Source organism: Podarcis gaigeae (genome assembly GCF_964106915.1).
Source record: "Podarcis gaigeae genome assembly, chromosome: 15".
In the NCBI taxonomy this organism is placed as follows: Eukaryota; Metazoa; Chordata; class Lepidosauria; order Squamata; family Lacertidae; genus Podarcis; species Podarcis gaigeae.
Genome location: NC_139692.1, coordinates 32,087,356 through 32,100,724, shown reverse-complemented (window position 1 = coordinate 32,100,724; position 13,369 = coordinate 32,087,356). Strand labels below are relative to the sequence as shown.

Sequence of the window (13,369 nt, the reverse complement as noted above, 5' to 3'; positions counted from 1 at the left end):
ACCTATCAGTTCTTGAGAATGTCAGTTTATTTATTTTTCCTTAGCCTTTAAACTATCCGGAGAGTAGAGCAATGGGGAAGGGGATGAATGGAGATGAACCTACTTTAGAAAAAAACAACCACACAAAACCGATAATTAAACATTTAAATATTTAAAACCGATAAAAGGTACTTTTGATGTCCTACGAATAGAACAGAGCTAGATGCAAGGGGGGCGGGGAATAGGGGTGTTTTTTGCAACTCTCGCGAGAGTCTGTTGCGTCTAGGACCCCGTGTCCTATGGGCAGACGTTGCGCCAAAGTATCGCGATAATCAGCGAGCGTGAGAAGACCGGCAGTGGCGTCAGGCCTTGGGTACCGTGAAGCCTCGCTCCACAACAAGAACGAGACGATGGGCCTAACGAGAGTGAGGGAAGGCCGTGGGGTGGTGAGCCAATCCGATAACGAAGAGATAGAGCCTGGTGTCCCGTTCGCCCGTCGATGGGCTCCTATAGCGCCCGCTGTGAGCCAACCTAGCTGTCAAGCAAGGCAGTCGCTACGAAGGTGGGCGTGGCCTCCGTGACTATGACGTCGCAGCCGCCGGCATTGTGGAACACAAGGTACCATGGTTACCGCGGCAACAGTTGACAAACGCACCATGGCAACGGGAGCCACAGGTGTCATAGCAACGGGAACCCGAGGCCACTCAGGTTGGTGGGCTTCCATCATTCATCATCATGCTATGATGATGATAATAATAATTCAGTCAATAATAATAATTATTAGTATTATTATTTGTTTTCATGAATTGGATTGATTGATAATAATAATAATAATAATAATAATAATAATTTATTATTTGTACCCCGCCCATCTGGCTGGGTTTCCCCAGCCACCCTGGGCGGCTTCCATAAAAACCAAAAATACACTAAAATATCACAGATTAAAAACTTCCCTGAACAGGGCTGCCTTAAGATGTCTTCTGAATGTCAGGTAGTTATTTATCGCTTTTACATCTGATGGGAGGGCGTTCCACAGGGCAGGTGCCACTACCGAGAAGGCCCTCTGCCTGGTTCCCTGTAGCTTTGCTTCTCACAATGAGGGAACCACCAGAAGGCCCTCGGCGCTGGACCTCAGCGTCCGGGCAGAACGATGGGGGTGGAGACGCTCCTTCAGGTATACTGGGCCGAAGCCATTTAGGGCTTTAAAGATGAACACCAGCACTTTGAATTGTGCTCAGAAACGTACTGGGAGCCAATGTAGGTCTTTCAAGACCGGTGTTATGTGGTCTCGGCGGCTGCCCCCAGTCACCAGTCTAGCTGCCACATTCAGGATTAGTTGTAGTTTCCGAGTCACCTTCAAGGTAGCCCCACGTAGAGCGCATTGCAGTAGTCCAAGCGGGAGATAACTAGAGCATGCACCACTCTGGCGAGACAGTCTGCGGACAGGTAAGGTCTCAGCCTGCGTACCAGGTGGAGTTGGTAGACAGCTGCCCTGGATACAGAATTGACCTGCGCCTCCATGGACAGCTGTGAGTCCAAAATGTCTCCCAGGCTGCGCACCTGGTCCTTCAGGGGCACAGTTACCCTATTCAGGACTAGGGAGTCCTCCACACCAGCCCGCCCCCTGTCCCCCAAAAATAGTACTTCTGTCTTGTCAGGATTCAACCTCAATCCATTAGCCGCCATCCATCCTCCAACCGCCTCCAGGCACTCACACAGAACCTTCACCGCCTTCACTGGTTCTGATTTGAAAGAGAGGTAAAGTTGGGTATCATCGCATATTGATGGACACCCAGTCCAAACCCCCTGATGATCTCTCCCAGCGGCTTCATATAGATGTTAAAAAGCATGGGGGAGAGGACGGAACCCTGAGGCACCCCACAAGTGAGGGCCCAGGGGTCTGAACACTCATCCCCCACCACCACTTTCTGAACACGGCCCAGGAGGAAGGAGTGAAACCACTGTATAACAGTGCCCCCAGCTCCCAGCCCCTCTAGACGGTCCAGAAGGATGTTATGGTTGATTGTATCAAAGGCCGCTGAGAGATCCAGCAGAACTAGGAAACAACTCTCACCTTTGTCCCTAGCTCGCCGGAGATCATCAACCAGCGCGACCAAGGCAGTTTCAGTCCCATGATGATATTTGTCCCCATGATGATATTTGTTCATTTTTTAAATAATCGCACCAGTTTGTGATGCAAGATGGAGTATATATTTCTTACGCAAAACGACTAAATGGTCACAATCTGCCTGTTGTGGTCTGGTCTCACCTTATTTTTCAGAAGCATACAGTTAAAATCTTGCTGTTGCAGTGATAACCCGTCTTTCCTTAAAGGGTGATTTGCAGGCTTCATCCCATTGCATCCTTGCATCACTCCTGCAGTGGCAGGTCCAATGGGCATGATTATTATTATTATTTTTATTGCATTTGTATTGCAGCTTTTTTTCTCCAAGCTTCTCAAGTTGGCATACATAGTTTCTTCTCCTCCCCATTTTATCTTCACAACAATGATGTTAGGTAGGTTAGGCTGTGTGAGGCAGTGACTGGCCCAAGGTCACCCAGTGAGCTTCATGGTTGATTGAGGATTTGAACCCTGGTACTGCAAGTCCTAGTCTGACACTCTAACCACTACACTACACCTACTTGATTGATTTCAGTGAGTATATTCTTAACTAGATACAACCATGAACCTCCAGAGACAGAGAGCAAGTCTTTTTTTTCTTTTCTTTTTTTTTTGCAAGCTTCAGGGGCAGCACGAAGCATCACCCTCTCCTGCAGTTTCCAACAACTGGTATTCAGAAGTGTTACCACCTCTGACTGTGGAGGCAGAACATAGGCATCGTGGCTAGCAGCCATTGATAGTCTACTCCATGAATTGGTTCAATCCTTTTTTAAAGCCATCCAAGTTGGGGGCCATCACTGCTTCCTGTGGAAATGAGTGCCAGAGTTTAACTGCATATCTCTATATGCATCTATATTATTTATTTTATATTGTTGTTGGCGTCCCTCTGTCTTCACTGACAATGGAGGATAAAATGCTGGACTAGATGATCCAGCAGGCTCTTCTTATGTTTTTAATTCATGAAAGGTGGTGTGATTTCTATAACTAGATGGAAGCCCTGGTTAACAATCCACATTTTCTCTTTGCTTTTTCAGTTGAACAGTATCCAGACACCCAGATTCCTGCACAGAACAAACTACCTGGATTTCCAGACTGCAAGCTGAGATATGAAGAAGCCTTTTTCTGTTTGTGGATGAACTACCTGAATGTGAAGTAGCCCGTTTACAGGAGTTCAGTTTTTTGAGAATACAGTTGTGTCCTCAGTGTTGAATCATTCTTGTCTAGCATCATGGCTGGGGTGGCATTGTGTGAACCAACAGAACTGTATAATATGTTGAACCAGTCCACAAAAATCTCTAGACTAGCAGAACCAAACTATCTCTGTTTAATGGGTAAGTTATGTTCTTTCATACTGACTGACTATGTCTTCTATTTTTGTTCATTGAACATTTATGTGACTTCTATTATTTGTGACTCTGATATATTTTCTGTCTATGTATTTTGTATAAATACTTGTTAGCACATGATTAGTTGTGTGTTGCTTGTGGTTGTTCAGAGTTTACCTCTCCCATTGGCATCAGTTGGACTTCCTGTCACATTATCATCAACCACCCTGTAGCTTGCAAATGACATTGTACATACACTTAATCCTTATAGCAAGGTATCATTAATAACAAGCCCATTGACCTGCGCCTGTTTCCTCAGCTGCAAAATTAGTATCTTTCTCCACCCTACAGAAGCATGTCAAGGGTTTCTTGACTTCCTCCTGTTTCCAAATGATGAGAAATGAAATTGCTTAAACAATTGAAGGCTGCCCTGAGACCCATGAATGCATCCTCACTGACCGGTGCATGCCTCCTTGATTTTCGCTTTTGTGACTGCTCCTACTTCCATCAGGCCTCTGCTGGCATTGGGTGTAAGAATATAACGAGGGCTTCACTGAAAGAGATGCAAGTTCCATTTAGTCTGCAGTGACCAAGCAGATTGACCTGCCACAGAATGTGGAGATGCTACATAGCCATTAAGACCACCAGCCTTGTAAAGGCTTGAACCCCATATTCTATGGGGCTTTGTCATTCTGCTCCCTGTGCATCAGGTGTCCCTTCCAATTGCAGACCTGCAACAGGATTACTTGCCCCAGGTAAAACCAGAGCAGTGACTCAGGCAGAAATACAGGGCAAGGGGGAATTCTTACCTTTTCACAGAAGTAAATCACATTGTTTTGAAGATAAACAGTTCGTGTAGAGTAGAAATGAAGAGAATGCAGAAGCGTTTGAAAAAAATAGCAAAGGCGGAATAAAATTTCTCATTGTTTTCAGTTCAGTCATTTGCTTTCTTCGTGTCTTTCTTTTCTGTTGCATTGTTTTCAGATGCTCGTACGAGGAGGGAGTACAATGAAAGCCACTTGATGACAGCAATACGAGTCAGAAAGGTGAGTGACATTTTGGGGTGTCTTGGTTGTTTGTTTGCAGCCATCTCCTGTTGTTGGACAGACCCTAAGTGAAGCATTAGATTCTCCCCTGCCGGAGCCCTTTCACTGTAAGGCAAAGGTTGGAGGAAGCAATTAAACCATTAAAATAAAATAAAAGCCATGTTATATATGTTGGTGCAATAGATCATTGGATTCTGAGATCCAAATTTCTTTTTGGTGAGAGAACCCCTGCAGAGATTTAACATCACAAAATATGTAGTAAAGTACAGAAATGCAGGCTGTAAAACCTTTAAAATATGCTCTTTCCAGTGTTCCAAAATATCCCCTGAAAATATTTTTTTCCAAAGGTTCCCTCTTTCCCCAGCATAAGAGAAGACCACAAATGGTTTATGTTCATGTACTTCAGAAAAGTTGCACAGGCAGTAAAACTTAGGTTAGTTACAAAGTTGTCAAAGTTCCTAGATTATTAGTATACAAACTAAGAATGACTGGTGAGAGCCATGCGCTTGAGCTGGAGCAACCAGCTCAAACCTCTTCACACACTGAGCTTCCCAGGTGGGCTAGAGGCGAACAAAGGCTTGACTACCTAATTTCTCCCAAGGTGAAGGGAATGGACATAGCTAAGTCTGGCAGAACATCTTCTGCATGGTATTATTCCCTTCATGCATGAATTAGACTTAAGCATGTTGGTTATATGAGGCTGGTTATTTCACAATACAAGTAGATTAAAAATCCAACTAAAGCTATAATCATCAGCACAGTGAGACTTAATTATGTGTAAATATGCATCCGATTGTGCTGTTTCACTGTACCATAAGGCTTGTCTGGCGCGCACATCAATATCTGTTCAGTGCCAGGTTAAGACATGCCTCAGAGTTAAGAGAATTTTTTCAGGCCAATAGCCACATTGCTTTCTGAGCAAACTCCCAGAGGCCACATGCCAGCAGGAAATGGAACCAGAGAGGAAAGTGGGTGGAGATGTAAATTTTACATTAATGCAATCAGTTTGACTCTCGTGTGCTGCCCCTCCATTCTCCAACCAGGCAAGCAAGAAGCATTGTCAGATTCCAGCCAGGCAAAAACACTCAAGGAGAGTACAAAGTAGGACCGGTGTGGGGCTTGGCCTGAGGAAAAGAGAAGAGGAGTTTTAGCCTGTGGAGAGTCCCAAGGGCCAATTAGAAAGGTCTAGAGACCACATTTGGCCCCCAATTCTGAGGTTCCCTCCCCTCACATACCTCTTTTACCAGGCTTTTGAGACAATTGGGTGTAATGCATTATTTGTTTAAAGCGGGGGACGGATATTTGTTTTAGCATTAAACTTGCTGGCTGTTTTCTTTAATTATTTATCTAAAGTTGGTCGCTGAGAGACTTTTGGAGCAGGCGACATAAATTGAACAAAGAATGCTAATGGTAACAAAACAACAGAAAGGTAATTGAAAGGGTCTCTGTGCCTACAGTTCCGTTGATGCGAAAGGTACAAGATGTGACCTGGGCCTAAGAGGTAACAGGGCTCCAAGCACACACGTCTTTTAGAATGCAAGTATCTTTCATGCAACACAGTAAGAAGTGTATTCCTTTTCACAAAGTCATTAATCCAGCCCCCCCACCCTTCTTTCTTTCTAAAGAATGCATTGGGCAAATTCATAGTTCCTCCGTCCGTCAATCTGGAGTGCGTTCGATACTGCGTGGTATACGATGGCAAATCTACCTCGGTGGATGCTGCTTACGACATAGATTATGATTTGTATGAAGTGGATAAAGAACTAACCCGTAAGTCTTCCTCTTTCTGCTGCAGATTGCGCAGGCTTGCTGTTTGATCTCATAATCCTAGCTCACGCAAGAGCGAAGCTTAAAAAGGGCTGGGACACATCTTGAAGTAAAAGCTCTTAATAACCTGTTACAAAATTTCTCCTTTTTTTCTCTCCTCCACCCAGCATATGACATGGGAGAGGACATCAACAAATTAAGAACCAAGCCATCTTCTGAGGAGAGTAAGTTCTATCTGTAATCACGATGGTGGCAGTCTAGAGGTTGTTAAGACAAGCCAGGGAGCTATGAGCAAAACAGGCAGACACTATGCCGAGCCAAAGGGTCTGGTTTTGAAGTGTCCTCCTCACTGCACTTGGTGTGAACAAAACACATTATTGAGATCTGAGGGCAAAAGAAAGTGGCTCTGCAGGTTTTGATCAAAAAGCCCCCTGTGGATGTCAGCATGGTTGGGCAGTTAGTTGATTGGCAGAGCACCTGATTTGGATGCAGAAGGTCCCGGGTTCAGTTCCAGGCAAATCCAGGCTGGGGCTGGGAAAGACTCCTGCTTGAATTCCTGGCGAGCCACTGCTGGTCATGGTAGACCAGGATTTCCCAAACTTGGGTCTTCAGCTGCTTTTGGACTACAGTGGTACCTTGGTTCTCAAGCATCTTGGTACTCAAATGCCTTGGTTCCCAAACACTGAAAACATGGAAGTAAGTGTTCTGGTTTCCAAACGTTTTCAGAAGCCGAAAGTCCGATGCGGCTGTCGGCTATTGTTTCCAGGGAGCTGCACCAATCAGAAGCTGTGTCAAACAGACTTCTGGAATGGATTGAGTTTGGCGCTTTTGTTTTTGCTGTTTATTTTGCGTTTTTGCTTTTGATACTTTTTTGGTTAATCTGTTTTTGTCACTGTGTGGAACCTAGTTCAGCAACTGATGAATTGATTGATTGTGTAACTGTGGAAATGGATAAAAGCCCCCCATCCAAACGACGACTATCATCAGTGCACGTAAAAACATATATATTTTTTAATCATCTACAATACCTTCTTAATTATTTTATAGTATAGGACATTGATTATTGCTTTCGTTTTATAGATAAATGGTCTCATTAGATGGTAAAAATCATGTTAAATTGCTGTTTTAGGGGTTGTTTTTAAAAGTCTGGAACGGATTAATCCAGTTTTCATTACTTTATATGGGAAAGAGTGCCTTGGTTTTGGAACAGACTTCTGGAACGGATTACGTTTGAGAACCGAGGTACCACTATACAGTTCCCATCATGACTGACAGTTGGTCCTGCTAGCTAGGGATGATGGGAGTTGTAGTGCAACAACAGCTGGAGACCCAAGTTTGGGAAACCATGGTGTAGACAGTACTCAGGTTGACACAGCTTCTTATGTCTCTATGTGATATCATCAGACACACTACAACACTCCAGGGGAGGGAGTATATGGGAAGAGGCATGCCTTCATAGGCAGGTGGTCTTGAACAGTGGGAGGAAAAGGTAACAGAGTTTGTCATCAGATTGTTTTGAACGGTGGGCTAAAAAAGTAATGGGAGAAATCCAATAGATAGCAAATCCAATGGTTCCGCTGGTGACAAGGCCAGAAGCGGGTGCCTCTGGAGTGCTTTTCTTTTTAAACACATGTCTCTCACAATTTATCTAGATGCCCCAGTGGGATCCGCAGCTCGCTGTGCCAGGATTATGCAGCGGTTCACCAGTTACCCAGTCCTGGTCCTGAGGGGCGGGTACGAATTGTTCACAGCGACTTACCATTACCTGCGAACCCAGAAGATATTCTGGATGCCTCAGGTGAGAGGGAGACTTCAGAGAGCAGGCTTTCAACTTCTTAATGAGGTTGTTGCCATCTCCTCCTCAGGTTGGGCTGCTGCTCTCAGCGTGCATATTTTTGGCAGGGTATGGGGTGTTGGCGTACCTTGGGTGCATTCTCTCCCCCTTTTGATTGGGCCTTCAGACCAGGGTGGGGGGCCGCATTCCTTGAAGCACAACCTTCCCTGGGCCACATGGCAGTGGGCAGGTCCAGAGGCAAGAGTGGGCACACCAGTGAATGTATGTTTTACCTTTGTGTAGAAGGCTGGTTTCTACATAGGCTCACTCCCCCTCTACCCTCCAATCATTCCAGGTGTTATCAGAGCTCAGGGATTCCTTCCAGCTCGGCCAAAACACCCAGGTGTGAAGCACCACCAATGAGGATGGCCTGGGGAGAGTTCCAAGTGCCAGATAGAGTAGCTGTCAGGAGCCTGCGAAACACCAGTGTCAGTGAAGTTAACTCTTTATTCAAAGAAACCCAAACAGCACAGGCCTAGTGATCCTAGCAACTCATCCCAGTAGGTCTTGCCCTAATGAGGCAGTTGCAAGGACTAAAGGACCCCTGCTTTCCACTGCTGCTCCAGGTCCTTCCCAAGCAAGCTGAGGCTCCTTCATCATGTCTCTCTTTGCTTCACCCTCTTCATTCCTCTCGTGTTATGGGAGACCAGGGGAGAGAGGAGCTTGCTTGTTGCAGGAGGGGGCGGTTCTCTGGATACTTCAGCAGCCTGCTTCATCTCTGTCTCCTGGCTCCCCCTCTGTCTCCTGCCTCTGATTCTGGAGTGCTCTCTTCCCCAGCCCTTTCCTGCTCACTAAACTCTGTTGCCTCTTCAGACATCAGGTGTGCCTTATAGTCACTTCTTGCTGATCTAGGGTTGCCATATTTCAAATAGTGACAATCCAGACACAAAAGTTGCTGAGCTCTTGCTGACATGGGTTGCCAAACGTCTGGATTTTCCTGGACATGTTGGCAATTTCCACCTGGACACTGCTTCCGACTGCAGTGTTCCGGCTGTGTCCAGGAAAATCGGGACGTATGGCAACCTTATGCTGATCCCTTAGCCAGGTGCCTGAAGAGGAAACCAGGCTGGCAGTCCCTTGAACTTCTCTACCTCCAGAGAAGCTCAGGAGACCCATCCTCCCCTGGTCCACTCGTTATTTCTGCATATTCTAGGCAACTCTCCACAACTCACCTAGGCCTTATTCACAACATTTGGCTTCCCCCAAAGAATCCTGGGAGCTGTAGTATGTTGAGGGTGCTGAGAGTTTTTAGGAGGCCCCGTTCTCCTCACAGAGCTAAAATTCTCAGAGGGAAGCTTGTTAAACCACTCTAAGAATATTTCGGGATCAATCCTATTATTGTGGATATAATATGTTTTAACTGTTTTAATTTTGAGCATGCCATGGTCCTGCTGGTGATGGGTGAGTAATAAATATGAAGATGCTGCTGCTGCTGCTGCTGCTACTGATGATGATATTTCCTTCCCCTAAAGGAGCTAGAGGCCTTTAAGCCCTACCCAGTGGAGATCCTGCCAGCTCGCTTGTACATGGGAAATTACGCCCAGGCCTGTGACAGCCAAATACAGAAGGATCTGAAAATCAAAGCCCATCTCAATGTCTGCGAAGAAGCTGGCACATTGTAAGTTCCAGTGTCAACCAGCTGAGCAGTAGTTGGCTGTCAGTTCTTTTTCCAGGGAACCGCCAGAAGGCCCTTGGAGGAGGACCTCAGTGTCTGGGCTGAATGAAGCTGGTGGAGACACTGCCTCTTAGTGCCCCCTCCCAGAATCTCACTGTCCCTTGGGGTACCGCCTGTTTTGGGAGCCGCTGGGTTAGAGTGTTGGGCTGGGAACAAAGGGATCCCAGTTCAAAGCCCCATTCAGCCATGAACCTCTTGGGGCTTGCCATTATCAACACTGTCCTTGGTGTCTGATTGTGGGCCCTTCTTCCCCCTTTATTTGTTGCCTTTTTATCCCCTCCCCTTCCCCCAGGGAGCTAACCTTCACAGAGTTTGCTCCACCCCATGAGGTAGGGTATGGTGAGAGAGAATGACTGGCTCAATGCCACCCTTTGGGCTTCAAGGTGGGCTGGGGACTTGAACTAAACACTGGAATCTGTGACATTCCAGATGGTGCTGGACTTCCAGCTCCCATCATTTCTGCCATTGGGTAAATAGGTTGGTGACTATACCTGCATCATTTGCCATCTTTTCTGGGCTGGTAGAGGGTTTTTTTGCAAGTGCCCCAGCAGGTCTTCTCTTTGCTGTTCCCCAGTTTCCTTGAAGACAGTGACAGACTGCTTCATATCCCCATTCCGGATTCTCCAGATGCAGAGATCTTTTCTTACTTTCCCAAGATTTGCCACTTCATTGGTGAGTAGATCAAGGTGGCTTTTCCTCTTATCCCATGCCCTAAACATGGGGAAACACCAAGGAGGGGCACTATGCTCTTCAACTGGTAGGACAGGGGTGGGGAGCCGTTTCAGCACTATCATACCCTTGCAGGCCAACTTTAACAGGAGGGTTGGGACAACTCACCTATCAGATGCCCAATTGATAGCTGGATTATCCCACCCGCTTTGTCAAAATCCTTTGTGTAGCGCTTCCCAAGCACCCAGAACCCAGCTCATAGTTGGACACTCGGAAAGCACAAGCCAAAGGAGCTTTGCCAGCCATATGCTTTCTGCAGAATCACCTGTCTGCCTGAATTCCCCATGGGGAGCTTGGTTTGGTCACGCAGTGCATCCAGCTGTGTCTCTACCTCCCCCGCACCCCGGTCTCATGCACATATAATATCAGGCTGCAGGACAGGGGGGTTTGGGTTTTTTTGTGGGGAGGGGGGGGAACAGCCTTCCAGGCCAAATTAAAACCCATGCCAAGCTAAATCTGGCCTGCAGGCCAGAAATTTCCAAGCCCTGTAGAAAAATCTTATACACTTGACTTCCTGGTTGTGGAAATATTAATAATATTTATTAAATTTATTAGTTGCTTGTCACCCAAATGCTCTCCAAGAAACTTATATTAAATATATATGCCTTATACCATAGAAAGGTCAGTGGTGGTGGGAATTAAGATTCCATATTGGGGAAACAAAAAACAACAACCCCACCAGCTCCTTCCCCCTGTAACAGTAACAAAAAAAATTAGCAGTACAGTACACCAACAAGAAACCGAACAATACCCCTACCCACCAACAGATAAACATAAAAATTCAACGCGCCAATACTCCTCTCCCCAGTCCAAAAATATACCCATCAACCCAGAATTTTCTTTTTTAATCTCCCCAGCTCACCATGAAGTCCAGTGTCAAAGTCAGTGAGGGTTTGTGTGGCTCAGGGAGTTATACATCAGCCACTGCCCGTCTGGTGCCGACCAGATGCAGTGTGTGCTACATTTCCCAACAGCCTGAGACCAAATTCCAGCTACGCAAAAGCCTGAGATTATTCTACATACAAGCAGACACACACTTTTTCATCAGCACAAGCACGAGGCATTATTACAGTTCAAGGACGTACTGCAGCCAGGCAGGTGCACTGGAGGAAGTGGGCGTGACCACGGTTATTTAGCAACCCAATAGTGCACGTGCCCCTTTGAAGCTGACTTGACAGCAGACTGGCACTGAAAATTCCTTCCACCCTGATGATGAGGCAATGTCTTCCACCACAACTGTGAGCAGTGGGCCATCTTAGGGGCTGCTGCCTCCCAGAATCTCCTGACTAAGGCGGATGCTTCATTCTGCCTAATGGTAGGGCTGACCACATTTAGCCAGCAAGCCTTACCCAAACCCTACAGCCTCTCCTGGTCACTTTCACAAACTCGACGTCTACAATGAAAGCTGAGAAGAGCCTTTTGCTTAGAATGTTCAATTACCACGCAGGCATTTATTTTTGTTCCTCTTCTCTAGACAGTCACATCCACAAGGAAAGAGTCCTGGTTTTCTCCACCATGGGCATAAGCAGGTGCAGCACAGCCGTCATGGCTTACCTCATGCATTCCTGCAGGCTTTACTTAAAGGTGAGTGGAGGCTGGAGGCGGGCAGGAAGGATTGCTTCCTTACCATCCATATATCCTGCCTTTTACCCCTCCTTGGGGTGTTCATTTGTGGCTGCCCAAATCCAGAAGCACGACAGAAAATGACCTTGCCCTCGTTGTTTGTAAAGCTCCATGTGCCTGCTTTGCACAAAGAATGTCACCAGATAAGGCTGGGCAGAAAGACCAAGTTCTTTGGTAAGGATGTTTTTCCCATCACCAGACTCTTGAGCTGGAGATTAGTTACCTGGCCAAGATTCTAGGGGGTGGGGTGGAGTGTCCAGATCCCTCCTCTCCCTGTTGTTAGAAGACAGATTCCTCCCCACTCCCCCTGCTACTTCTGCTGTTTGCTTGCTTTTTTTGTAGAAGTCTTGGAGCTACGTTCAGAAGTGCAAAATCAACATGCGGCCCAATCGGGGGTTTGTGCGACAGCTGTCAGAATGGGAGACACGCATCTACCTGAGCGACATCACCGATATCTCCGAACCGAATTACTGACCAAGAGCGAATGACAGAGAAAGTCCCTGAATCACTGCTGGCTTCCTCCAGTGGAATTTCAACAGCTTTCGAGTGGTGGTGATTGAGATAGAACTCTTATATTTTTGGAGGTTGAGTTTTAAAAATAAATAATATTTATTTTTCATTTTCATTATCTCTATCCTGCCAGGTTTATGACATATCTCACAGGTTCCCTTTACTCCTGTGTACAGAGCTGAGTGGTGTTAGGAGCTTTTGTGTCCTTTATTCAGAAATAAATACATTCCGCCTCTGTGTATCTGGAACTTGTCTATCAAGATCATCGAGAACTTGCACCGGGGATCTTTCTGGCCTGTCTTTATTTGTTTATGAACTTGAACAATTTCTGTCCCGCCTCTCAGCAAAAGCTTTTCAAAAGGCACCAAACAATAAAAGAGAAAAATGCAAGTATTAGCATGAAAAACAACAATAATGGGATATTAAAAACTGGAGAAAATTAAAAGGCCGTAAAAACACAAAGACAGGAATGATAAGAAATCACTTCCCTGTGGAAACCTGGGAAGAATTAGGCCAGCAAGGCAAGTAAAGTAGACGATAGCAGAGTATCTCTACAGAGAGCATCCCACAGCCAGGATACTGCCACCATCACTGACGATTTCCTGTCTCCAACCATGATACAAGGGAAAGCACCACCCCGTGCTTGGCGGTAATATCACACCAAATAATCCAACACATTTGAAAAGGGCATTGGATGTCAGTCATCCCACCTGAGAGGTGCCAGAACTGAGTTCCGGCTGAATATCAGTTAAAACAATT

General features: G+C 46.0%; 1 protein-coding gene across 4 annotated transcripts; it reads left to right on the top strand.

Moving 5' to 3' along the window:
• The first annotated feature begins 251 nt into the window (after positions 1-251).
• STYXL1 (serine/threonine/tyrosine interacting like 1) lies at positions 252-12,854 on the top strand. Of its 4 annotated transcripts, none has more exons than XM_083714783.1 (10): positions 252-597; positions 3,136-3,432; positions 4,411-4,472; positions 6,098-6,242; positions 6,407-6,463; positions 7,892-8,037; positions 9,546-9,691; positions 10,323-10,420; positions 11,952-12,061; positions 12,443-12,854. In XM_083714783.1, the coding sequence occupies exons 2-10, from the start codon at positions 3,330-3,332 to the stop codon at positions 12,572-12,574; spliced, it is 999 nt and encodes a 332-aa protein (XP_083570909.1). In that variant the 5' UTR covers positions 252-597; positions 3,136-3,329; the 3' UTR covers positions 12,575-12,854. The 4 variants fall into 4 exon arrangements, with proteins under 4 accessions (XP_083570909.1, XP_083570908.1, XP_083570907.1 ...); XM_083714782.1 differs by having other exon boundaries at positions 252-687; XM_083714781.1 differs by having other exon boundaries at positions 256-541.
• The last annotated feature ends 515 nt before the right edge of the window (positions 12,855-13,369 follow it).

What these genes read in the sequence shown, in the direction of transcription:
- STYXL1 (XM_083714783.1), top strand. Translation starts at nt 3,330, where the DNA reads ATGGCTGGGGTGGCATTGTGTGAACCAACAGAACTGTATAATATGTTG. An exon ending in TGCGAAGAAGCTGGCACATT is followed by an intron (nt 9,692 to 10,322) that starts GTAAGTTCCAGT and finishes GCTGTTCCCCAG; the next exon opens with TTTCCTTGAAGACAGTGACA. An exon ending in CAAGATTTGCCACTTCATTG is followed by an intron (nt 10,421 to 11,951) that starts GTGAGTAGATCA and finishes CCTCTTCTCTAG; the next exon opens with ACAGTCACATCCACAAGGAA.